At 41.0% G+C, this 27,574-nt stretch overlaps 1 protein-coding gene and 1 long non-coding RNA gene across 4 annotated transcripts in view; both read left to right on the top strand.

Moving 5' to 3' along the window:
• The window catches only part of LOC308084844, a 266,724-nt gene extending 243,431 nt beyond the window's left edge, over positions 1-23,293 (top strand). Inside the window, exon 2 of the long non-coding RNA XR_013933121.1 lies at positions 22,563-23,293. This is a non-coding gene — a long non-coding RNA (uncharacterized lncRNA). The remainder of the gene's footprint in view (positions 1-22,562) is intronic.
• Positions 1-23,293, top strand: part of eml2 (EMAP like 2) — a 45,761-nt gene extending 22,468 nt beyond the window's left edge. For 2 of the 3 annotated variants that reach the window (XM_080427772.1, XM_080427774.1), the window contains exons 5-22: positions 277-305; positions 1,963-2,092; positions 2,588-2,737; positions 7,917-7,989; positions 8,651-8,761; positions 9,457-9,552; positions 10,611-10,745; positions 11,087-11,186; positions 12,314-12,468; positions 13,153-13,278; positions 13,608-13,739; positions 14,530-14,597; positions 15,338-15,426; positions 15,753-15,850; positions 17,400-17,487; positions 18,459-18,554; positions 19,196-19,326; positions 21,728-23,293. In XM_080427772.1, the coding sequence (XP_080283898.1) occupies positions 277-305; positions 1,963-2,092; positions 2,588-2,737; positions 7,917-7,989; positions 8,651-8,761; positions 9,457-9,552; positions 10,611-10,745; positions 11,087-11,186; positions 12,314-12,468; positions 13,153-13,278; positions 13,608-13,739; positions 14,530-14,597; positions 15,338-15,426; positions 15,753-15,850; positions 17,400-17,487; positions 18,459-18,554; positions 19,196-19,326; positions 21,728-21,853 (1,933 nt within the window). In that variant the 3' untranslated portion in view covers positions 21,854-23,293. The remainder of the gene's footprint in view (positions 1-276; positions 306-1,962; positions 2,093-2,587; positions 2,738-7,916; positions 7,990-8,650; positions 8,762-9,456; positions 9,553-10,610; positions 10,746-11,086; positions 11,187-12,313; positions 12,469-13,152; positions 13,279-13,607; positions 13,740-14,529; positions 14,598-15,337; positions 15,427-15,752; positions 15,851-17,399; positions 17,488-18,458; positions 18,555-19,195; positions 19,327-21,727) is intronic. The other variant, XM_080427773.1, reaches the window with a different exon arrangement.
• Positions 23,294-27,574: the final 4,281 nt, after the last annotated feature.

The following is a 27,574-nucleotide window of genomic DNA, read 5'->3' as shown; positions in this document are numbered from 1 at the left end:
TATGAATCACCCTTTAGTGTTCTCTTTAAGCTCATGCTGAGTGTTCTGCAGCCATTCCAATGTCTGCCTGTCCTAGTGCCCTGTCACCTGCACCCAATGGTCAGGAAACTGTACAGTGTACAGGGCTCCAGCTGTGGTAGATGTGAATAATTAAAGACCTTACAGGAACTCGCTGATGCTATGGAATAATGCTACATATGTATGCCACTGACACCTGTCACACAGATATACTCAGAACAAAAACTAATGTTATTTTTGTTCTTATTTCTGTTTCAGCAAATCTAAAGAATGTACCCTCAATGCCGGTAAGTTGAATTTTTCACCACAGTCAGTGTTGTGTGTGTGTATTGTGCATGAGTTGTTTATTGTGCAGTTAACAGTACGTGCATCTGCTAGCATGCACACGTTCAACAGGAGACAACAGTGCATTAAGTCTGAAAACCATCCATCACTGTATCAGTTATTAGTTGTAAAGATGCTGTGCAGTGTCTGATCTCTTTCATTCAATGTACTTAATTGAATTGCCAAAGGGCCAATCACCTCTCACAGCCTGCTAACAAGTACAAATGTTATTATCATCCTCTTGGCATCACCCATTATCCATGATCAGAGCTGTAGAATTGATGCACTGCAGAGTGGCATGGTCTGAATTTCTGCAAAGTAACAGATTGATTGGATTCATTAACTACTTTAACCCTGGTATCCCAAATATGGGCATGTCATTATAGGAAAAGAAAAGAGAGAAAGGGCTTGATTGGATGACAGCATCCTGATGAAGCCTGATTGGTTGGCCTCATCCAAATTTGGGCATTAGACAAAGGAAAAGAAAAAAGAAAAAACAATTGGGAAATTGCATATCTACAATCATCTTGTAGATCGTCTATTTTTAAAAGAATGTTAAAATAGTTTGTGGTTAAAGAGGGATCGTAAAACTGCAGCATATTAAAAACATGGCAGGCTAAGGCTTGTATGCAATGTAACTGCAGCTAATAAAATGAATACCGGGTGTTGGATTTAGTTGTGGCCCAAGCAGTATTGACACACTTAAATCAAACGCACCCGTTATTAATGTGATGATCTGCAGCAGCATTACTTTCATCACAGTGTACCATAAGGTCTTATGCAGCCTGCCATGTTTTTACCCTTATGTCGTTTTTAACCTGACTCAGAAAACAAACGTCAAAATCAGCCTAGGGTTTCATCCCCCTTTAAGCAGTTAAATAACTGTTGAGTCTGTTGTACTATCTGATTCAGTATACCCACACTGAACCATGTATGCAAATGCCTTTGATAAATTATCTGTTGTTCGTGTGTTGCTTTGGATGAGAACGTCTGATAAATAGCCGGTGCTTCACAAAAGCGTACTGTAGGCCTACAGCTCAGGTAATGGGAGCCGTTGAGGGAAAAGGGATTAAGTTGCAGAGGAGATAATTGATTATATTGTCTCTTCATCTTTCAGAAAAGTAATCTCTTTCTTTCATCCACACCATTATTTTCCAGTCACTGTAATGGTTTCTATACATGGTTGTGCTTGGTGTCGTGCACAGAAAAGTAACTAAGTACATTTACTCAAGTACTTTACTTAAGTACAATTTTGAAGTATTTTTACTTTACTGGAGTATTTCCAATTTTCTGTACTTTTACTTCTAGCCCACTACATGCTATTTTCAAAAGATGTTTATACATTTTGAAATTGTGAAATGGGATATTATGCATAACGAGTACTTTTACTTTTGTACTTTAAGTGTATTTTGATACCAATACTTCTGTACTATTACCCAAGTACATTTTTAATTCCGGACTTTTACTTGTAACGGAGTATTTCTACATTGCAGTATTGACACTTTTACCTAAGTAAGAAATGTGAGCACTTTTTCCACCACTGCATATTCCACACCTCTCTCTGCCCCTCTCACACACACCCCTCCCTCTGTCTCTGTCTCTCTCTCTGTCTCCCTCCAGAGGATGGTTATGTGAGGATGTTCCTGCGGGGCCGTCCTGTGACCATGCATGTGCCAGACGATCAGAAGGACAGCTACACTCTGGACCAGAAGGTGTCGCTGCCCGACCAGAAACTCAAACTGCAGTGGGTGTATCCTTCAGATGTGTGTGTGGGGGGGGGGGGGAGGAGATCTGTTCACAACTGGCAAGAAATGATTGTTCTAAGGTTTTCCTTGGCGGGCAGAGCTCAAACCCCCATTCAAGCCTAACAAATCAATTAAAAGATAATGTACTGTTACTTACTGTTATTCGACACCTTGCGAACTTGGAGATTGTCTATTTTAGAAAGAATATACATTTCATAATGATTCTTTTTGCCTATAATGACATTCCCAAAATGTGGATGTCAGGGTTAAAAGGATTCTGACATTAGTGTGGCACTTGTTGAAATCCCTCAGTAGAAAGTGAGCCTGGGTTTATCGGCTAAAAAGTACGGACTTAATAATGATCAATTATAGTATAATAGTATTATTGGCCTTTGATCATTCTGAACCTCTTATTTTAAGTCACCCCTGGCTGTGAGTATCAGCTAAATGCATTTGTCTGGCTGTACTGTTCAGCTCCTTAACCCCCTACTGTTGAGCAGGTATGGCTACCGAGGCCGTGACTGTCGCTCCAACCTCTACCTGCTGCCCACGGGAGAGATCGTCTACTTCAATGCCTCTGTAGTGGTGCTGTACAACACAGAGGAACAGCAGCAGAGACACTACCTGGGCCACAATGACGATGTCAAATGGTGAGATATGGTGGTGGTGGTGCAAATAACCTGTAAAATGTTAGGAGTAAGGACTCGTGTCCTTTCATAATAAGAATAAAGCTTTATTTATGTAGCACCTTTTGAAACAGAGTTACAAAGTGCTTCAGTTCACAGAGAATCAAAAACACACCATACAACGAAAAATGAAAATAGCTCTCATAACATGATGCGTGAGGTTGTACAGTAGATTGGATATTTTCACTAGTTTACCTACTAAGTTTTGCTACATAAAAACTTTTATCCTAGAATGACATGCCCCAAATAGGGACACCACGTTGAACACGGTTAAAAGACTATACAGCAGCAGGTGATGCCTGCCATAAGGACCGTCCACACTATAACTATATGTATAAATATAGTGTTTTAAAGATCGTTCTAATTCAAGTGGATGGCAGAGTCCACAATACTACTACAGCGATGACAGTGGTGGATGTTATAGTTAGAGTGTGTGGTGTGGAAAGACCTTTTAACTTTAGTCTCTCAGGCAGCCCAGAGAGGCGTTCATGTCTCACATCAACAAAAACTGGACAAAACCAAAACGGATTGAAACTGTGGCATCACAGTAAAAGCCGTGGCCGTAGAGAACCAGCCCTCTGGCGTCTGGCATTTTGTTTTAAAATACAAAATGACTATCGAACAAAAGGAGTCTACCGGTGCGCCTCAGCCTAAAACGTCCAGTCCGGTGCATCACAGGGGCAGGGACAACAGATGCAGAAGAGATCAACGCTGGAGCAGCGCAGACAGATTAACCCATTGAGACCTGGAACGCATCTGTGTAATTTTTTTTATTTGAGCTGAAAAGCATTATTTTACACTTTGGCTATTCAAAAGTAGCAGATATACAAGCTCATAGCGTGGCACCGAGTGCAGCGCTACGAGCTTGTAGATCTGCTATTTTTGAAAAATCGTGAAAATGTGTGCAAATTTTGAATATCTCTGCTGTCCGGCAGGAACCAGCTAACTCCAAAATGTTCATTTTTCAGGAAATGAAAAAAAAGGTTTTGTTCATCATTGATAAGAACAGCTAAATGGACCTCCAAGCTCACAATGAGGTTGGAGGTCAAAAGGGGGTGGAGCCTGGAGTCAGCAAAACCAGCTAACTCCACCCCCTTTTGGCGGAGTTAGCTGGTTTAGTTTGAGGATCCAATGGAGTTAGCTGGTTTTGTCAGAAGCACTTTTTAATACTTTTCATTGGTTCAATATTTGTTTTACCAACACACAGACGTAAAGGGTTTTCAATAGCACTGATTTATGGAAAAAAAATGCAAAAGCGGAAAAATTGAGTTAGCTGGTTCCTGCCGGACAGCAACGATTATATATTATTTTAAAGTGAAATTTTTTTTTTTCTTAAATTTTTTATCCCGCGATTTTTGTAACCCATTTTTTTTTCACCCGGTGCCAATTTCCTAAGTGATCCTGGGCGCTACACCAGCACTACACCAGTCCCCCACAGTAGGGAGGCCAGGGCCGAGCTCATGCTTCCTTCAGGCATGAGAGCCAACTGACCTTCTTGTCACCTGACAGGGGGGAGTTTCCCTGGTTGGACGTAGCGCGTGGAAGGAACACGTTATTCCAACCAGTTCCCTTCCCCTCCATCAGGCGCCCCGGCTGTCATGGGGGAGGCAGTATAGTGACCAGGATTACTACATGTTTTTGTGAGGGTATTAACTACCCTAGGAGACACGGGGAGAACATGCAAACTCCACACAGAGTAGGCCCTTTCGCCAACCCCACCTAGGGTATGGGCGCTGATGACGCGGAGGAGAAGACACGCCCCCAGCGCCCACAGCGTCCCCCGGCGGGAATCGAACCCAGGACCTTCTAGCTGTGAGGCGACAGCGCTACCGACTGCGCCACCGTGCCTCCTTAAAGTGAATATTTTTAACTAAAACCTTTGCTTCTCGGTGTCCCTGGAACAAAATATTTTGAGATGGGGGTCGGCGGCCAAATAATTTTGCGGGTCATTGACATGAAAAAGTTTGAGCAGAATATAATAATAATTTTTCAGAATACTGTTAGAAGACATTTGTAGAATCGGCTTCAGGTCTTAATGGGTTAAGCCTTTTATTATTTACTTTTTGTATTTGCACCTAAATAATAAAAGGCTTAAACTGTCCGTGCTGCTCCAGCGTTGATCTCTTCTACAAAATGACTATCTTTTTTCTGCACCGGTGCCGTACGAGACTCCAGTGTATTAAGGTGTGTATGTGCACTTGGAGACCGAAATAACATGCCGTCTTATGATTTTAAAACCTACATTTGTACGACAGGCGGCTCATACAACTCGCATCCTGTTGTTACAGTCAGCTCCACCTTCTCTTTAAACAGACGTCTCCTGATCATCATGCTATTCCTATGAGAGCGATGACACAGGGATTAAATAGATATTTGGTTATGCAAATCATTATTGTAATGTAGACTTTGACTTTTACAGTAGAGGGGAAATAATTGAGTTATAACTTTTATCACATGCAGTAACTGAGCGTACTGTAGAGGGCTGTTCAGACATCGATAATGAACAGATTAGTGACGGCTGTATTGTGTAGATTCTTTGTCATGGTGCTACATCTTTGAGAGAATATTCATCATGTAAATATGTATTTTTCTATTCCTATTCTGAAATGTTTGAGTATGAATAGAACATGCATACAGAACATGTTCTGTGAGTGAGGGGCGGCCATAGCTGAGTGGTTAGTGAGCCCGCCTAGGGAGCCAGAGGCCCTGGTTGCCCCAGGTACGATTCCAGGCCAGGCCAGCAAATGTGTCGATGAAATGAAATTTGTCCCTGAGCAAGACTCTTAACCCCTAATTGCTCACAGGTCCTCATTGGAAACAAGACCGCAAGGACTTTCATGAACGGACCTGTTAAAGGAATTATCCTATCCTTATATCCTAATGAATACCTACTATTCAATTCAATTCAAACATGTTAATATACATCAAATACATGTAACATGGATACATGCTTACAGTGTATGCATACACATGTTGTACATCTGTGAATGAATGGTTTGCTGGTATTTGTCAAGCATACCATTTAACTCATTAAATGACCTACAGTAGTGTCATTAACTCTTCTTTTAATAGTTTTCTTGTTTGTTTTTAATGAGTGGTCGTTTACAAGAGCATAGTTAATGATTTAGGCTTCATCTGGGGCTAGAAGCCTTCACATGCTCATTAGGGTATAAACACTCGGTCTCCAGGGAATTATGGGAAAAATACTCATATCTCTACAGGGAATAAATGAATTCCTATTACAGTAGCAGCCATTATTACAGCCCTTGTTTATGCATTGTTTCTGTCACATTAGTACTGCAGACAATTCTTGCTTAAACGTGAACTACAGTCAAGGCAAAGTAATATAAACTCAAGTGTCTCTCAACAACTATTTATCACACCATTCTTTACAAACTTCTCCTTTTTCCTGTCCTCAAAAACTTCCCCTTAGAGATGGCACAGTTCCAGAGTATGTCACCAACCATTGTGTAAAAACTGGAACCTTTACAATGTACTACATTGTACAATTACTTTCTGTCTTGTTTTAAAATAACCGTTTTTCTCAGCTAGCTCTCATTATTATATATATATATATATATATATGACCCTGCGGTGTGCAGAGCCAAACAGGACTAACGGACGGACTAACGGTTTCCGAGAACAGAAAGATCATGCCTGCAGGTCTGAGAAAGAGGCAGAAATTCCCTGTTTGTGACGTTTGTGTGCCACGTTTGTGACGGGAGTGCCACGTTTGTGACGGTAATCCCTGATTGGCTAAACCAATTGGCTGAGCTTCGCATAACAGTTGTGCCGCACAGCAGTTCCACTTTAAGACTTATTGTTCTCGACATGCATGGCCCCAAAATAGGCCAGCACTGTCCTAATAATACTATGTTCGATGACTGTAACCATAGAGATCTGTTGCATTTTTTATTAGATGATTAGATTTCTTAGATTCTTATCGTTTATCTGTTGTTTTTAGGGGTGCAATAGTTGATTGAACTAATTGATTTAATGATTATTATACAAAATAATCGATAATTTAATAAAATGTAGTAATAATCTAGATATTTTTTGTTATTTAATAAATAATATAAAAAATGAAAATAGATGATCCCATTGCAACACATGCGTTGTGTGCTTGTAGATCAGAATTTTTGCATGACACCTCTGCAACAAAGTATTAAATAATGCTTATATGGTTCATCGATCCATAAGAAAATGTTAAGAAAAAAAAAGACAAACACACTTCTCGATCTGTTTGATTATGGAAGAAGTAATGGATAGTATATCGCTATTATTTCATGCTCATGTCAGTTCTTTACATTGGCCCTTTTTGAGGGGAAAGGCAGATAACAGTATAAACTAGAAAAAGTGCTCCTCGGAGCACAGGTGTCCGCCAGGTCAGGTAGGTTATTGTGGGCCAGCAATGTTCGGAATTTGCCAATCAGGATGGAATATGAAAAATCAGACAGATACGTGATCTAGGGAGTGTGCATGCACAGTTTCAAGCCGTTCAGTTCTGTTATAGCACCAACATGAGGCTGATTTGAAAAATGTAGGGTGGCATATCTTTCTTGGCCTAGTGGGAATGTGTGTGCCAAGTTTCACGGCAATGGCATGCTGCATTCATGATTTGAGGCATTTTTGTTCAAAACGGGCCACTCCTGCAAACTTTGAAAGCCAATCTTAGCCAATCGGGTTGGAATATGAAAAATCGTACATATCTGTCTTGATCATATGACTATAGAGACTGTATCGATTTGCGTGATGTTTGGACAATCTGTGGGAGTAATATATCAAAACAATATTTTGCAAAAATCTTCCTCCTGGTGGCAGAGGTTCTGCTCTGGCAGGGAGTGTGTGTGTGCACAGTTTCACGTCGATCGGGCCAACGGTGCCGGAGATTATCTGCTCACAGATGGACGGACTGACACACACAGGCACACGGACAGACGGACAGGGTGCAAAACATAGTCTCGGCCAAGCCTTCGGCCTGGCGGAGACAACAATTGCTGTTGTGTTGGAAAGCTTGACAACCAGTATGGGTAGTCTTCACTTGTTCTTTTCATTCCCTTCTAGGGGAGGTGTGTAAATAATGAATAATGTATTTGGGATCTTCTCTACAGCACTCTAAACCTTTTTATTTTCTTCTCACTAGCTTGGGTGTGCATCCAGACATGGTTACCATAGCAACGGGGCAAGTGGCAGGAACTTCGAAAGATGGCAAGGTAGTTAAAGGGAACACATTGAAACATGACTCAGAAGGTGCATTCACCATTGTAATAATGACACACCCTCTCTTCTTCCCTTACGTCTATATCTGCCTTCTTATCTTCTCATTCAATTCAGTCGGTAAGGACTTATGACTTACGTTACCTGACAAGCCTGTTTTTTTCCTCTTTGTTTTTTCATATTTTCTCCATTTCTCCCAATTTAGTCATTCTGCCAATTCCTACTGCCCTTTGTGCTGTAGTCCGCTTGTATTGTAGTCCTTTCTCACTACTGACCCCTACTGGTTGGTTCATTAGAGAGGACCTGACCATCTTAAAACATCAGTAAAAAAAAAAAGAAGCTTTAAAAATAAAAACTAACAAACATGAGATTAATAGTGCTGTAAAATAATGTGCAAAACAATACCTTTTTTCTTTCTTTTTCTTTCTTTTTGCATTTTGCCATGGATGTTGAGCACCCCTCCTCGCAACCCGCAGGGAAAAAAAAACATGATCCACACTCATTAATGTCATCATTCCTTTCTGAGTTTTCTATTTCAAAGACTTTACTTGGCAGCATGTTTGTAATACACTAATGCCACGTACTATAGGTTCTATAATAAATTAAAGTGGTTATAATCTCATTAATTTCTCATTCATTCATCTGTTTGTCCGTCTCTAGCTGCTGAACCCTCACGTGCGTGTCTGGGACTCTGTGAGTCTCAACACCCTCCATGTGATTGGGATGGGGGTGTTCGACAGGGCTGTCACCTGTGTAGCCTTCTCCAAGTCGGTACGCCTTTTCACCTTCACTGTAAAAGAATGAGTTCTCATTTAAAGGTCATATCGATAAAATGTTTATTTTTAACTATTATATTTGTGCAAAAAAAGAAAAACGTGCACAATGCCAACTTGCACGGTACAAGAAATAATTTAATGAAGCAACGTTTCGTTTCGGTCGTGTGGACCTTCCTCAGGCAACAATTTGTAAATTTAAATAATGCACAGGCTCATGATGGACTTTCTCTTTCTTAATGGTTAAAATAATGACAGTATGTAGAATGTTCAACAGCATACTTTTTCTGAATTGACTGTGTTGACAATGTTCTCGCCCCAGTACATTTACGCTGTTGAGACTACAGTCCACAGAAGGCTTTTAATAAATGGCATAACATCTGTTAACAGGAAATTAAAAACTCCTTGCCAGAGGATTTGCAAGACAATTACCTTTTTTATTAGTTTTTTACCATGCTCAAGGAATGGGAAAGTTGTGCAGAGTGCAATTAAAATAACAAGAAATTATTCATATAATAGGATCATCACCAGTATCATCCGATAATAATGCTACTGTATGATCGAAACATTATTTTTTACGGTGTGGCTCTGCAGGAGGCTAGCCATCTATAAGAGGGTCGTACTACTGTATATGTTTGTCTGTGTGTTCTGGGTGTTTTTCCGGAGTTAATCTCACAAACCTCCGCTCCACAGAATGGAGGATCCCACCTCTGTGCTGTGGACGATGCTAACGATCACATCCTGTCAGTTTGGGACTGGCAGAAGGAGAAACAACTGGCTGACGTCAAGGTAACCTGACCTTTCAATCCCGGGAACCTCCCCCAGGGGTCCTGTCCTTTTTTCCATCAACGGGCAAATCTCTTAACCCATTCAATCCGGGGAAGCATCTCTTGTCATTTTAGGTGTCTTTGGCTATTCAAAAATAGCAGATATACAAGCTCATAGCGCGGCCCTCGGTGCCACGCTATGAGCTTGTATATCAGCTATTTTCGAATAGCCTGAAGAAATCTAAAATGACAAAGAGATGCGTTCCCTGATTGAATGGGTTAAATGGGTTAATTTTTGCAGAATGTTCGTCTATTATTACATGCCCAGAATAGGGTTCATGTAGTTAAACACTGTGAAATCCTTTAACTCACTCTGAGAGTGTACAAATGTAATTTGTAATATCTTGAAGTGTCAAATTAATTAATTAACACTGCAGATTTTATTGTGAGGGGATCCATTTGCTGACAGAGAGGGAACACTGTAGGAACACATGATGAAACTAGATAAGTTAAGGAATGCCATCAGTGGCGCGGGAAGGGGGGGGCTATGGGGGCTGCAGCCCCCCTGGTGATGGGAGCAGCCCCCCTGGTGATGGGAAAAAAAGAAAAAAAAATTATTTTATTTTATTTTTTATAATATATATATATATTTTATGGATCATAGCAGTCTGTTACGGTCATGGATGAACTTCAACCTGGTGTTTGCACTGTCTTTCTGCCTTTTTGTGTGGGGAAAAACACAGAAAACCCCCAAAAAATCACAAAAAAAATCGCGCGGGCGCGAGGAGTCCCCCCCGACGCACAGCCCCCCTAGGTATTAAGGACTTCCCGCGCGCCTGAATGCCATGGTTAAGATAAGGATGTGCGAGATGCAATAGCAGTGTGACTTAAGTGACATTTTATAGGATTCGCCAGATCATTGTATACAGTGGACAGGCAGTGGACAGGCGGGCGTCAGTTTTTAGCTTCATATCGCTGGCTTCCATTGCCTGTCGCTTTGTCGCCACTATGAGTACAAGTGTAAAGGAAGATGTACTGTACATAATAAAACACTTGCATGCACCCCTCTCATCTTCCCAGTGCTCCAATGACTCCGTGTTGGGGGCAGTGTTCCACCCCATGGATGCCAACCTGATTGTCACATGTGGAAAGTCTCACCTCAACTTCTGGACCATGGAGGGAAACACACTCACCAAGAGACAGGGCCTTTTTGAGGTGTGTCCTTCTTCCAGTACTTTAGTCTAGTCAGTTTAATGCTCTTCTGTTAACCTTATTGAAACTACTGCGATGACACTAAACTGGGACCAATCCTGTAGCTTAATCCTCCCAATCTGGCGGCTGGCCGCATCCTACCCGACACCAGGGTCTAAATTTCTCAATGGAAGAGTAGGGAGACTCTAACCATTATCTCCAACCATTGCAGATCTCCTAGTATTATATTATATATTGTATTAACATACTCTAGAATTGTAGCTTTAAGACGAGATACTGCAATTAAGTAATATTTGTTTATGTATCTTTTTCTCCCTCTCTCTCACTGCGTCTTTCCTTTATAGAAAAATGAAAAGCCAAAGTATGTGTTATGTGTTGCCTTTGCTGAGAATGGAGATGCTATCACTGGAGACTCTAGTGGAAACATCTATGTCTGGGCCAAAGGTAGCTACACCCTTCATCTTTACACCCCTCCATCATTTCACTGTGATTTCAGGATTTAGAATTTAAATGTCAATAAGACTGACTGGATGTTTAATGTTATTAACATGAAAACATGGACGTTGGAAGTTTGGAAGATGGAAGTTACCAGAATATTACAATAGCTGAGATGACGAAGTGTAAGAAATAGATTTGATATTAATATATTTAGTGGGATAAGTGATGCTTCATATATTCAACAAATCAGACCATTTTGGCTCACACTCAGAAATAAAAGTCCGTATTTTTTATTGTTCCATATGCCTCAAATTTACAAGATGACAAACGTTTTGGCTATCTAGCCTTCATCAGTGTGAATATAAACAGTGTTTGCTCCCCTTTTGATTTGTTGAATAGTTTTTTGGATAACGCACCAGTGTGGTCACCGCGCTGGTGGTATAGTTAACAGGTCCACATCCAATTCGGGGCTCCGGATGCACGGAACGCGCTGCCTTCCATCATGCTGTAACTTAATAAAACTCATGTTCAACATGTTGGGTGACATTTCTGAGGGACACAGCATTGAGGTTCAAAAAATAATTGACGATCTGGGCCACATTATCAATATATTGTATTGCTAAATAGTAGCACACTTTCACTTTTCCTCAGCAGAAAATTGTCTGCGTCTCCTCCAATCCGTCATTTAAATAGCAAAATCCCAAGCTCAGACGCTTGGGAAAGGGAACGGGAGAAGACACTCCGATTTGTCTAATTTATGTTATGCCCAAACACACCCATGACTATAATATAGTCATTTAGACTATATTATAGTCTAAATACAATCCCCTTGTGCCATGCGCCTCACTTTGCACCCAGATAATGCGCTGTTTAACCAGCAACATTGGAGGAGAAACACCCTGGACGGATTTTGCGGCCTGCATTCTGTGCCCTGTGCCATAGATGGTCTAAATAGGGCCCACAGTGTTTATCAACATACTGATCACACCCTTATATTGCATGACTGATTCATTCAAAAACCTTCCAAGTAAAGGAATGTCTCCAGCAAACTGTATTTCTGTCACTGTTGTTGCATGGAGGTGAACTGGCCAGACTCACTGTAACCTTCTCTGATCGTCCATGTCTTTGATCAGGTGGTAACCGGATCAGCCAAGTAGTGTCGGGGGCCCACGAGGGCGGGATATTCTCTGTGTGCGTTCTGAAGGATGGCACGGTGGTCTCTGGAGGAGGGAAGGACCGCCGTGTGGTGCTGTGGGACCATGACTATGGCAAACAGTCGGAGATGGAGGTGAGGAAACGGAGACTGTAGAGTAGAGTACTTCACTACATTAAACAGTGATGGAAAAAGTTGAGTGATGCTTAGTGATACTGCAAAAAGAGATGGAAGGCAAGAGTATAGAAAATAGTATATTATCCTGGTAATGCATAGTAGGTGTGGTATGACGTTAGTAAACCATCAGAAGTATCTTTTGTTGGTGCACTCGGGTGCCATCTTGGTAATCCCCATTGGCAGGATGTTCTGACTAACACATGAATGCGGAGTCATCTACAGTATATCTAAAGTTTACATTTAGTATTTAGCAATTATGGTGAATTGTATACAAATGGGTTTTACAATGTATTCCGTTGTCACAGAAACACATTATTTCCACTTACTGTACCAGTGCTTCTACACATACACATAATACAAATCCATGATTGGTGGCTTTAAAAAAATTGCCCACGAAGGTACGTCAATTGGCCAGTTTATGACAGCTTCCTCTTATGATGTTGGTGCTGTCATCTTTAGCGTTTCAAATTCTACAGTGTAGCACTGCTCAAACAAATCACAACTATGCATGATACAACTAAGAACTTAAAATAAAATGGTCCTATGAAAAAACAATCCTCTCCAGCAAAATGAGTAAAATACACTGAAAAATGAAATCTAGGGTGCATTGTTTTGGCTGACCAGTATTTTCTGTGTGTCCAGGTTGGGGAGTCGTTCGGCCCGGTGCGAGCTCTGGCCGAAGGCAAACCAGGAGAATTGTTCATAGGAACCACTAAGAATGCTATCATCAGGGCCGCCTTCCCCGACACACTCACTCCTATTGTGCAGGTAACCCCACACACACACACACACACACACACACACACACACACACACACACACACACACACACACACACACACACACACACACACACACACAATCACTTGTACTTTTCTCTAAAGCAAAGGAATCACACTTTTGTTTTTCATATTTGTCCTCCTTTTACACATTCCCATTCCCGCTGTTTCTCACACTCCTGTGTCACTCCTCCTTTCTCCATCCCTCTCTTTCTCTCATGTTCTACATTCCTTTGATTTGATCTCTCTGCCTCTGTCACTCTCCCTCTACCCCTTCTTCTCTTCCTCATCTTCCTCACTGGCCGTCTCCTCATACAGGGACACACAGATGAGTTGTGGGGCTTGGATGTCCATCCTTCCATGGAGCAGTTTGTCTCCTGTGCCCAGGACAAGCAGGTCCACCTCTGGGACACCAACTCCCACCAGCCCCTGTGGAGCAAGACTATCGAGGTGGGTTGGGGGACAAAATGCTACATGTGCTACTACTACTAAAACCAGTGCTACTACTGTAACAGTACTATTGTTATTACTGATAGGACAATTACTACTGCTACTGCTACAGCCGCTGTTGCTAATAGTAATACTAGCACCATACAGTGGCTGTCAATGCTGTTACTATTACATGGTACTGTAGTACTATCACTACTAGTAATAGTGTGTTTCCTAAACAGGAGAGAGTTTGTTTCTGTGAGTTTTCTGTGAGTCATTTCTTTAGAAGAAAAGGGTTTCTTTGCACATTCAGTATGTAGAAATGATTTTATTACAAAATCACATTTGACCTTGTTGTCGTTCACAGTTTGTGATGTACTGTGAGGCCCCATTCACAGCAAAACAATGGCAGAGTCTGCGATGTCATGGTCCTGTTGTGGTCTTGTTGTTGTTGAGAAGTTTGATTGGCTATCGCAGTACGTTGCTAGATGATGTTGCATATGCGATCCTGCAAATGTTGAACTATTCTAATTTTTACTGCCCGTTTCATTGTGGTGCTATGCAACCAGCTGCTTTCTGCACCGTCAAAGGTCATTGAAATGCATGGGAAAACATCTGTTTCCACAAAGGAAATCACAGTGTGAACGGGCTCTTGGACATTTTTTTGTGAATTGAGTGTCACACTGCTGGTACACGCTAACTTGAGTCTAGGGATTGCTCTGAACATAAATACACTCGATGTTCTTGCAAATAAATGTGAGTGAAATAAACAAATGTGAAGCATTTATCCTCTCATCTCGCCTTGTTGCAGGACCCAGGGAGGTCTGCAGGGTTCCATCCTAGTGGAGAAGTCCTGGCTGTGGGGACCACCACTGGAAGGTAACCCCTTACATCTGTTTAACTTAGCTCAAGCCGGGAGTTGGTTTTCAAGAGTCAGGGAAGGAAAAAACTGCTCTAATAAATACTGTATGTGCTAACTCTTCTGGGTAAAGGTCATCCCTGAATGTATAGTACTACTGTACCTCCAAATAAATAGTAAATGGACACACACACACACACCCCTACATCAGATTGTTCTGATGCCAAAATCAAGAGGCCTTAATTCAGCAAAACTAGATTGTAAACGAGAGGGGGAAAAAATTAATATATCCAACTCAACACTCCTTTGACCTGAATGTCATGAGTGATTCATATATAAAATGTTAAGAACTAAACACTTTTGTACTAATTTTTACAGACTATTTATTAAACTGTGATTTTGTAAGAAATAAAAAAACTGAAAATGTTTTGTGCAAGGCACCAACCTGCTCATTAGAAGCAGTTATGTTTTCACTGTCTTGCTCAAGGCCTCTTCGACACAAAGCCAGGAGGAGCCGGTGATTGAATCAGATTGAATCAGACAGGCCACTCTACCTCCTAAGCCACAGCCACCCCCAAAATACTACTCTTACTCCTAATGCTACTACTGCAATTTCCAATCCTACTGCTACTAGTATGACCTACTTACTGGTACTTTGACAACTGCTACCATCAACACACAGACTACTGTTACAACTAGGCCACTGCTTGTGTTCATTTTGAGATACTGTACCATATTCACCGTTGTGTGTTTGTTTCAGGTGGTTAGTGCTGGACACTGACACAAGAGATCTGGTTTCTATGCACACCGACGGCAATGAGATGATCTCCAATGTTAAGTACTCTCCAGGTACAGCATGTTATCACTTCTATAATTATCCCAACGTGCCTTTAAGCACAGCATGTGCCTTTTTTTTTTACCTGGAAAAAAAAATAAAATCTGATAGCAATGCTTTGCTCTATTCTCTTGAGAAACATGTATCATTGAAGGCTATCGGAAAGAGCAGTTGCACTTTCTTTGTCTGTATTTATGCATGAATTGTTATTCATATTAATCTTTATCTACATGTGACTACACTATTTGTAAACGGTGTTCTAATCATCTGTCTTAAAATAGATTGGCAGTATTGAGTAACTCTTATCTGACCACTAACTCCTACTCTGTCCTGTTCACAGATGGTAACTTCCTGGCAGTGGGTTCCCATGACAACTTTGTTTACATCTATGCAGCGACAGAGAATGGCAGAAAGTACAGCCGTGTAGGAAAATGTACCGTAAGTAGCACACACTTTTACCTACTGACTGCTGTTCACTTCCATTTTAAAATGAAAGTTAAATGTATTAAAAAATATAAAACATTATGTATGTATTCCTTGGCCTACTGACAGTGTGGACACACGGACGGATCCATTTCTAGACAGGCTGCCTGCTACAGCACACTATTGCAAGGCAGTAGGATCACACTCAGAGTGCTTACTGTACATACATACAGTACTCTACGTCCTTCCAGCACCATGCAATTTTCAACATTTCCACATGTCGGATAGTTCAGCACTGTATTTGTTCAGTGGTTGGAAACGAACTTTCCAGCGTGCCCATTTTGTTTGATTGGGCCAGTAATGTCTGCCAAATGTCTGCCAAAGTTTCACACCCCTCTTTGAGCAATCACTGTGAAAAGTAAAGCCGTTTTTTTTCCTGGCTCCATCACCAAACTTTCCACAAAGCTTCATCCAAATCCAATCATAACTTGTGGAGATATCCTGCTAACCTGCTAAAATATAACCCCCTTCCAACGCCCTTACCTCCGCAAATGGAGTTGGACCGTAGTTATGTATTCGCCCCACACTTCAGCGTGCAGCATTTGTGCACCACCCGATATGGAGTTTCATCCCCCCTGTAATTGGTCTGCATCTAGTATATGTATGTCATTTATATATATGGAGAGAGAGGGTGTAGTCTGGAAAACGGATGCGCTTAGAGGCGTCTAGATCAATGAGAATATACCCAGGGGTAGGTCCCGACTCCCGACAAGCTTAATGCATCTCCCTATCCCTTTTTCGGGGACTTGGACAATTAACTTGCTTGTGAATCACCAAATGCATATAATATAATGTAATTAGTTTACCTTGTTTGTTTTGTTGTTATTATGATTATTATAACTATCATTGTAAATATGTAAATCAACTTAAAGGTAGGGTAAGTGATTTGCTTTGGTTAAAATAAGTGTTAAATATCTCTATATTCTCATAGTACTCATTGCTATAGAGTGTTAGTTCAGTAAAAGGAGTCTCCCATGTCTCTCCAGCTCTTTATTAAACAGAAAATGCATTTTCAGTGCTCTCTCCCGATTGGCTTAAATTATGTCACCTACCTGAAAATGTACTATATTGTGTTTACTAAAGAGCTGGAGAGACCCCTGTGACCGAACAAACGCTCTGTAGCAATGATTACTATCAGAATATAGTATTTTAACCTTTTTAACAAACACCCCTCCCCAAAAAAAATATCACTTACCCTACCTTTAAACTGAATGAAATATAGATTCAGTTATTAAGAAATCATAACGGTAATGAGGGTCATGTGATATGATGGAAAGGTATATCTACAGTACATGTTAGTTGCATGTACTGCAGCTGTTTTATTGTTCTAGTTTACAGTCTAGATTCATGTTACGGTGTGCTACTTTATATTGGCTCTGTGTGGTTCCCAGTAAGACCTAAGCCTGATTCATACACAACGGTGTTCCATGAAAATAGCCACTCTGCTTTTTTCAGTGCAGGAGTATTAATTTGGCATAACACTGATATTACCTCTTCCCTGTAGGGCCATTCAAGCTTCGTCACCCATCTTGACTGGTCGAAAGACAGCCAGTACCTCGTCACCAACTCAGGAGATTATGAAATCCTCTTCTGTAAGTCTTCTCTTGTGATGTGCATTTTTGTGGAAAAATCATACTGTACATGTAGCTGGACATGCACACAGACTGCACAAAGGTCCTGATAAAAAAAAATCTTGCAATGAATCTCATTGCATCTCAACACAAGGCTCTCTAAACATGTTGCTGGTCCTGAAGATCAGCAGTCTTCACTATGATTTTTTTTTAAATATATCTGGTGTTTTTTTGTGTTTAGTTTTGCAACCTTGACTTTTAGTACATATTAAAATGAAATGCTAGTGTGATTACCAGTGTAGTCATGACAAGAGAAACCATAATCTCTTGGCTACAGTACAGTACCACCATGTTTCACAAACATGGAAGCATGTAAAATTTGATGTCAAATGTGTGTTTCTTCTATAATACAAAGTTGTAACTCATCACAACGTGTGTGTGTATAGAGATCATCACAGTGAATAGGACATTGATTCCAGTGTTAATTTTGACAGCACATTTTGATGTAGTTTTAGTCATAGTCTTGTCATATGTTAGTCGTCTGAAATGTTATAGTTTTAGTCTGACTAAATATCACATGATTATAGTCGACTAAATCTACAGTTGATTGAGTCGACTAAAATGTATTTTGGCGGGCCGTGATGGCATCGTAATGCCTGATTTATATTTAGTTGTGTGCCAAAAATAGCCGATCTACAAGCTCACAACCGGCTATTTTCAGAGCGCAACAGCCATGCGCAACCAAGCATAACATGACTTGTCTTAGTTCTACCGGATCTCTTCTCCACTAGTCCCTCCATAACATGTTAGTCTAGTTTTTATTTGTAGACAAAATTGTCAGTATATTTAGTCAACTAAACTGAGTTTAGTACAACTCAGTTTTTATGTCGTTTTTGTTTAGTTTTCGTCAGTGAAAAAAGGTAGTCGACAAAAAAAAATTTTCTTAGTTTTAGTCGACGAAATGAACACCGATTGATTCTTTTCTTTTCCAGGGGAGGCTCCCACCGGTAAACATGTGACTAGCATGGACTTGATGCGTAACATGGAGTGGGCCACCTCCACCTGCACTCTGAGCTTCAACACCTTTGGTAGGTCTCTGCAAAGCAACATGTGCCTTTTTGTGTTTGTGAGAGAATGACTGTTCATTAGGTTGATGATGGTAGAAGATGTTTAAAAAAAGAGAAGTGATCCTCTTTGCATCGACAGCAAGGGTTTGATCAAACCAACAGACACCACAGCTTCCACCACATGGCAACTCAATTTATAATAAATAAAGTGATCAATAAAGGTAGGCTAATAATAATAATAATACAAATACATCCAAATTATACAGCGCTTTTCATAGGTACTCAAAGTGACTTTACAAAACAAACAAACAAAAACAACTTTATTAAGGAATAACTTGTTAAAAGGCTAGAAACTAAGCAAACTAAAACATAAACATTAAAAGGCAAAGGGGGGATTAGATTTAGGTGGGGAATGCAAGTCTAAAAAGGTGGGTTTTGAGGGTGGTTTTAAGGGTGGGGGCAGCTTTGATGTGAGCTGGGAGTGAGTTCCACAGGGAGGGGGCTGCATGCAACCGAGAAAGCCCTGTCACCCCAGGTTTGTTGTTTTGTCTTGGGGACATCCAGGAGTCCTTGTGACACCCCCCTGTCACAAGGTCTATCTACCTACACTGACCTATCTGAAATAAAAATGCCCTAAACAAATGTTTCCCTCCCTCTCATAGGAGTGTGGCCAGATGGGGCGGACGGGACAGACATCAACGCCGTGGGCAGGTCACATGACGGCTCCCTGCTGGCCTCCGCTGATGACTTTGGCAAAGTGCACTTGTTCTCCTACCCCTGTTCTCTACCAAGGGTGAGTCCCTTTTTAGTCAGTGTCTAGTTAGTATACTGTATGTATTAACCACTTGAGCCTTAGCATCCCTATTCTGGGGGGAATATTTGCTGAAAATAGCAGATCTACAGGCTCGCAACGCGTCGCATTGCGAGCCTGTAGATCTGCAATATTCAGCAAAGAGATTTAGTGTAGGCCGCTTTCAAGATTGATTGGGAGCCGCTGCCCTAAGTGAAACAGAAAATGGATATGCAATGAATTGGCACAGCAGTTAGCCTGGCTCCAGCCCCTGAATCTCTAACCACGCTATTAAAATCCATATTATTCGGGAGTGAAATAAAATTCTGTGTCAGGCAACACAGCAGTAAGAACAAAGAATACAATTCATGAGAACCTGATTTTCTTCTTCTTGTTTTACCGCTGCTTTTACAATCATTGTCCTTAGCAATAATCAGTGGTGGAAAAAGTACTCAAATGTTTTACTTAACACATCCACCGCCAGAGGTTAATCTCATAATGTACTCACCAGTGCCAAGGTGTTTTTGTTGTTTTTTTGTTTTTTTCATGTCGCCATAGATCTTGTTAAAATCCTTAAGATTGAGCCGTGAACGGTCTGTTTACATCCGCGAGATCTCCCTGTATCTCCCAGTGAAAACCACGTGTCAAACGGGGCATCCATGTTTGAGTTAGAGCGGATTACGTTAAACAGTGAAATGCGAGGAGAAAAAACTACAGGAAGAGAATTGAGTTTCAGTTTCGTCTGTAGAATGGGAGCGGGCGTGATCGTCGAAACCGGATCCCAAATAATTCTATTTCCTGTCATCAAACCGGAAACGGAAGTGGATCAAAAAAATTCCGAAAGTGCACCCGGACCGCGCATGCGCGAAAAGACCGCAGCCCGTAGGACTACGGGCTCGGCGCTTAACCGTTGGATTTAACGGCCCGTAGAACTACGGGCCCGGCGGTAAAGGTGTTAAAGGGATATTTCACTTTCAAAAAAACTTTGGGTCATTTTATCATCTACTCAGGCCTTTGTGAGCCCCCCAGACAGTTTTTAAGTTGCTCGATTCAGTATTTATATATTTGATAATCATTTTATCAGACACGCCCCCTTCCTATACAAACCCATTGTAACTTCAAACTCCATTTTAACCATGTTAGATTCGTCGAAAACACCCGTCCTTGGTTCTGGTGACTCACCCTGCCCTCCTAATGCGTGAGGGGGCCGTGTTTTTCAGATTATTTTTTTATTGTATTTTATTTTTTCAATTTTCAAAGAAATATATTTAAAATAAATGAAAAAAGTAATTGAAAGAACACGGCCCCCTCGCGTATTAGGGGGGCAGGGTGAGTCACCAGAACCAAGGACGGGTGTTTTTGATGAATCTAACATGGTTAAAATGGAGTTTGAAGTTACAATGGGTTTGTATAGGAAGGGGGCGTGTCTGATAAAATGAATATCAAATATATAAATACTGAATCGAGCAACTTAAACACTGTCTGGGGGGCTCACAAAGGCCTGAGTAGACGATAAAATTACCGTTTTTTTGAAAGTGAAATATCCCTTTAAGTAAAAGTATCAATACTGATATGTAGAAGTACTCTGTTACAAGTAAAAGTCCGGAATAAAAAAATTACTTGAGTAAAAATACAAAAGTATTGGTATCAAAATGTACTTAAAGTACCAAAAGTAAAAGTACTAAAATGTTTGAAAATAGCCTAGGCATAAAATAGGTTTAAAGTGGTTAATGCATTTTTTTTATAATGTAATCATTTATATCTGCAAAGTAACTAGTAACTAAAGTTTTCAAATAATTGTAGTGGAGTAAAAGTACAATATTTGCTTCTGAGGTGTAGTGGAGTAGAAGTAAAAGTATAGACAATTGGAAATACTCCAGTCAAGTAAAAGTGCCTCAAAATGTTACTTTTGGTTACTGTATGTTTTGTAAAAGTACAGTACTTGAGTGAATGTACTTAGTTACTTTACACCACTGGCAATAATACATGTAGCATCAACATACTTTAAACCATAGATATAGAAACCTAGATACCTCATTGGTTCGTTGGAGCGACCTGTATCGCGGCCGCCATTTTAGAGAAGGCAAGCTGCCACTCAAAGTGACTACTGGCCAATCACAGCGCGTCTAACTGACTAGTTGCTGCGTGGCTGCCTCTTAAAGGGTTAAGGGCTGGGTTACGAAAAGACCCGCCCCCACCTGCCTCTGATTGGCCTACCGAACGTCCCCTTCTGTGCCGCACGCGGAAGCTTCCCGCTTGCCCTGCGGAAGTTGGTGCGCCCGAGATACAGACGCCTCAGAGCCGGAGGAGGCGTCTACCTTTATATGTCTATGCTTTAACCCCCCCCCCCCCCCCCCTGTCACTTCCTGCTCTCTGTCCAACCTGCCCCCCCTCCCACACACAGGCTCCAGGCCACGCATATGGTGGCCACAGCAGTCACGTGACCAACGTTGCCTTCCTGCACGACAACAGTCACCTGATCACCACCGGCGGGAAAGACACCAGCATCCTGCAGTGGGTGGTCGCCTAGGCGACGCCACCCACCCTCCCTCCCTCCCACCTACCTACCTACCTAACCTACCGCCGTATCACCATGGGAACACGCCATCCTCTCTAAAAGCCTCATGTTCCACTTTTCTTACACTGTACCTTCCTGCCCCCACTAGAGGGCAGCACTACTGTGCCTGTTGAAACAACTCGACCAACCACCGATGTCATACCGCGTGGAGAAAGGTATTATTGGAAATATTGTAACGTCAAAGCATCTAGAAACTAATATCACTGTACTGCATTTTCTAACAGAATGTAGAGGGAGTTTGCCCAGCAACAAGCTCATCCTCACCGTTCCACTCAATCGCTGAACAATCTAATAGGCTGTATGCACAGCATTCATTTTGGGGAGAAATTGGGCCTGTTCTTATTTCCTCAACAGGTGTTACCAATGATACTAATGAAGGCTCTGTTCCATTCTGGTCAAACAGAGTCAGGGTGCTGATATTGTTGCATGTTGGCTCACTGGAAACACCAGTGGGTCTGAAAGTGTGGTTCAGGGACCCTCATGGTTCCTTGAGGGGGTTCCAAATGACACCTTAAAAGTTGTGTAACCCTTACGGATCCATTTGGTTCCATTTGTACACTCTCAGAGTTATGGGGTCCTTGAAATTAAAAGGTTTGGGAACCACTGTGCTACATGAAATGGAACAAAGCCTTCATTAAAACCTGTGAAGGAAGTAAGGAAGAGGCCCAATTTCCTTCCAATAGGGCTGCTGTGCATAGAGCCTATTCTCTTATTTGCAATACTGGCTCAAAGCCCAACCTCATAAACTATCATACAGCATAGCATAAAAAAAGCTTTCTCTCTGCATGGCTGCAGCTGGTAGTGACTATGTCGGTTACTCTGGAAAGACAGTGACGTTAGTATTTAGTCCTAACTGTGCCTAACCCATATATACAATCTTACAGTCAATCCCTTGCCTTGTTATCTCAACCTTTTTTTCTTATCAGCCGACCTTAATAACTGAACTCATCCCAAACCCTAAGCTAACGATTGTACCCATTAAAGATCGCTGTGGGAGATTTCAGACACTATCAAGTGGTTGTATGCGTCCCAAGGTTCTCCAAGAGTGTCTCATTTAACTACCACTGTAACTGTACTGTGCTGAAGAGGCACTAGATGGCACTATAATGTAAGGAAATTAGCATGAACCAGGGCTGTTCTGCCGTAGATGCTGTTAATGTCGCAAAGGTCTATAGAGTATATATAAATATATATATATTATGCAGTATATCCAAGTGGCTGTGCTATTTTAATATTTAAATGTAACACTGATGGATGTTATTATTATTCCTCTTGTGGCACTTTTAGTGACGGACAGAGGTTATTAACATGGGCTTCTGTATTGTAGAAGTGAGCTTTAAGCTATGCTTTGCCTTCCTCTGTTTTGTTAATAAAGTTTGTACCCAAATACTACCAAGTGGAGAACTTTGGTTTGTTTGCATTCTCTTCGACTAGTTTTAACTTTTGAGAATGTTGCACTTGAAATGTTACCTGCCTATTCTTAGTACATCATAGTAATCTTCAAAGTTAACCTTTTAAGGCCTAGTAGGTACAGTAACATGTTTGACCAAGTAACACAGACTATATTTTAAAGCTATTCAAAGATTAACACAACAAAATGGATGAGTGCACACTGCACAGTACAATCCTCACTGTATCACTTGTAACTCTGCGAGCGTACCAATATAACAGTGGTGTAAAGTAAGTACATTTACTCAAGTACTGTACCTAAGTACAGTTTTGAGGTATTTCCAGTTTTCAGTACTTTTACTTCTACTCCACTACATCTCAGAGGAATATATTTTACTTTTAATCACTCTACAATTATTTGTAGAATAAAACTTTAGTTACTTTATAGATTTGGATTATTATTACAAAACATACATTAACCACTTCAGCCCTATATACATTTTGGCCATTTAAATAGACTGGACTATTATTTAACCCATTGAATCCGGGAACGCATCTGTGTCATTTTAGATCTCTTTGGCTATTCAAAAATAGCAGATCTACGAGCTCACAATGCAGACTTTTACTTCTAACTGAGTATTTCTACATTGCAGTATTGATACTTTTACTCAATTACTTTTTCCACCACTGCAATATAACCAAATGGACCCAAATTGACACTCAAGGATTTCACTGTGTAGCAATTTGCAACGATTGCCCCCTCTCATAGGCCAGTACTCTGTGACACTGTGATGTTCTGTGACACTGTGTGACACTCAGGGGGACGTCATTAAGAGGAGGAGGAGACCTCTGACGATGTTGTGGTGACAGCAACCTGTTGACAGTAAACATGGCACGTGATGCTTAGTCTTTGTGAACGGGGGGGTCATCGGTTTAAAATCCCATGACCCGTAATTTGTCCCTAACCCTGGGAGGAAAAGTCGACGACAATAAAGTCATCAGCAGGACGCCCTTGAAACAGACTCAACCCCACCAAACGCTCTAGCAGAGCTGGTTGGTCGAGGCCCACTCATTGTATTTGGTATCCACATTATACCCACTAGTTGTAAAGTTGGCAGTGGTGATAAAAGTACTAAAACATTTTACTTAAGTAAAAGTATCAATACTGCAATGTGGAAATACTTACAAGTAAAAGTGTTGAGAAATTACAAATGTACTTGAGTAAAAGTACAAAAGTATTTGTATCAAAATGTACTATAAAATGTATAAAAATCTCTAGAAAATTGCCCAAATTTCGAAAAATATGTAGTGGAGTAAAAGTATAAAAATATTTAAATACTCCAGTGAAGTAAAAGTACCTCCAACTTGTACTTAAGTACAGTACTTAAGTAAATGTACTTAGTTACTTTCCACCACTGAAAATAGTTTGAGCTAAGAATTTAGATTGTGATATCAAATTCACCTCACAGGTTAGGCTTAGTTTTCTTTTTCTTCCTCTGTGTTCTATTTATTTCTCCTTATCTTTCATGTTATCACTTATCGGTGTCGCGTTTCACAGTAAACAAATAAACGAAACCACACTTGAGAGGGAGTTATGTGGCATTAATATTATGCTTGGAAACAACGCGTAATATTCACACACATGCAGGTCTGGTTCATGTTGTGGTCATGATGGCCTGTTGCCTGTCAACACCTCGTAGTTCAGAGAGCAGGAGGTGACACACAGTATACTGTATCCACTCACAATAAACAACAACCTTAAGGACGGGCCATGACCAGGGGTTTGTAAGAGGGAGGAACTAGACTTTAATATGGCAATATGGCAATATTATTTGGAGGCTGGGGGGCGAGCGGGGCACTTTGATGCTTGATATAATATATACCCAGTGGTGGAAAGTAACAAAGTACATTTACTTAAGTACTGTACTCAAGTACAATTTCTACTTCTTCTACATCTCAGAGGCAAATATTGTACTTTTACTCCACTACAATTATTTGAAAACTTTAGTTCCTAGTTACTTTGCAGGTATAAATCATTATATTATAAAACATACATTAACCACTTTAGCCCTATTTTATACCTAGGCCTATCTACAAGCTCACAACGCATCGCAACGCATTGTGAGCTTGTAGATCGGCTATTTTCAAACATTTTAGTACTTTTACTTTTGGTACTTTAAGTATATTTTGATGGTAATGCTTTTGTACTTTTACTCAACTAACATTTTGAACGCAGGTCCTTTAAATGTGACAGAGTATTTTTATACTGTGGTATTACTACTTATTCTTAAGTAAAATATCTGAGTAGTACTTCCACCACTGGATTCAATGTATGTAAAATGTAACAGCAAGTACCATACAGCTGCCGGACTGATTGGAAACGTTTCAGTGAGTAAGACCGTATTAGAGTCAGATATTGAATATTGGGTAGACCATAACCTGCGAGTGCCATCGAGCGTTCATCATTGTTCAGAGTACAGCTAGTTCATCCAGCATTCTGATTCCACAAGGCCTGCTTCCATACAAATCATGTCTTTATACTAACACAAACCCTGGAATGAGTCTGGTGGCAGATTTATTGCAAACAAATGTTTATCCACGCTCCCCTCTGTTATGAAACAAGCTACTGACAAACACTTCAGCCAGTACTCTTTTAGGACCGAGGCCAGTTGCCATGATTTCTCAGACATTCAAATATAGATTTGATGATTGGAATCGTATGGAAACAACATTAGCAGGATTAATGAGCTGCATTCTGTCTTCATTCCCAGGACATTCCCGGGAGAGTAAACAGAATTTGAGAGCCATAAAAGCTCCTTTTAGGTGCTGCTGAAACTGAAGATGACAGGTTCTTTTTTTTGTGCTGCCTCTTCAAAACCAGAGCCCTGTTTCTCAGATCTTTAGCGCCTTCCCTCTTGAGAATAATGTCACCTCAGGTTGGCTTATCAGGGGAGGAGAAGCTGAATAGATGTGACACAAATCAGAGCAGCGGAGACAAAAGTAGAGTTAGTTTTCACCTATTAAATCCACTTTGAAACAGACACGCATCCTCCTATAATTTGACAAAGCTCTGTGAGGTAGGGTGGTGAGACGGTAGGGTGGTGAGACCAAAATTGTTCTGGCCGGTTCTCCTCAGTGGCTGGAGCTATTGATCTGAAATTGCACACAGCCATTGACCATTACCATGTGCACGGAACACCGACGCCCGTTTTTTTATTTCCCCAACTGTCAGCTGTTTATTCGCGTTTTTATGTAAAAAGAATGTCGCCATGGTTACGGCTGGATGGCCCCGCGAGCTATTGGATGAATGGCTCCCGGGTTGCCAGATCATGTGCGCATACCCCCCCACGGATGCGTCGACCGGGTATGGACTATTATTTAACCTATTGAATCCGGGAACGCATCTGTGTCATTTTAGATTTCTTTGGCTATTCAAAAATAGCAGATCTACAAGCTCATGGCGTGGCAACGAGGGCAACTATGAGCTTGCGAGTATATCTGGTATTTTCTAGAAAAATCTTGAAAATGTGTGAAAATCTTTGAATATTTTTAACGAACATTTTAGCGAACATTTGTAAAATATGTTGTTCCAGGGACCTCCAGAAGCAAAGATTTGAGTTACAAATGTTCGCTTTAAAAAAATATATATACTCTTTTCTAAAATAGCAGATCTACAAGTTCACAGATCTGTGCCACGCTATGAGCTTGTGCTATTTTTGAATAGCCAAAGAAATCTAAAATGACAGAGATGTGTTCCCGGATTGACTGGGTTAAGACAGTGGTTGTCAAAGTTGGGTCCGGGGACCCCCAGGGGTCCTTGAGGGGGTTCCAGGGGGTCCCCAGGAAAATGATTTAATACAGCAGCACAATCATTTTAACCACCTTTATCCATTTATACGTTGGTTATAAAAAAAACATAGCAGATATACAACATTTTACGTAAAAAATCTTGAAAGTGGGGTTTCAGATGGGGGGTCCGCGGCCAAATATATAGCAATTTGGGGGTCCTTGGCACAAAAAAAGTTTGAGAACTACTGATGTAAGAAGGAAGGATGTGTCAGCACAAAATTTTATTTTTATTTTCTCCTAAATGGCAGGAAAATGAAATTGGTGGGGGATGGGGAGTCCTCTGCTGGGATTTCACCCTATAGGCCACTAAGATTACATGTGGGTTCAGAGAGAGGGCTTGTGACCACATCAGGGCCCAGAGCTAGATGTTTTAACCACTTAGACTGCAGTCCCCCAGGGGTCTATACTAGGCCCCCTACCCTTTTTCCTCTACAC

Source organism: Gymnoscopelus braueri (assembly GCF_963280865.1).
Source record: "Gymnoscopelus braueri genome assembly, chromosome: 5".
NCBI classification, from domain to species: domain Eukaryota; kingdom Metazoa; phylum Chordata; class Actinopteri; order Myctophiformes; family Myctophidae; genus Gymnoscopelus; species Gymnoscopelus braueri.
This window is presented reverse-complemented; position numbering and strand designations above follow the sequence as displayed.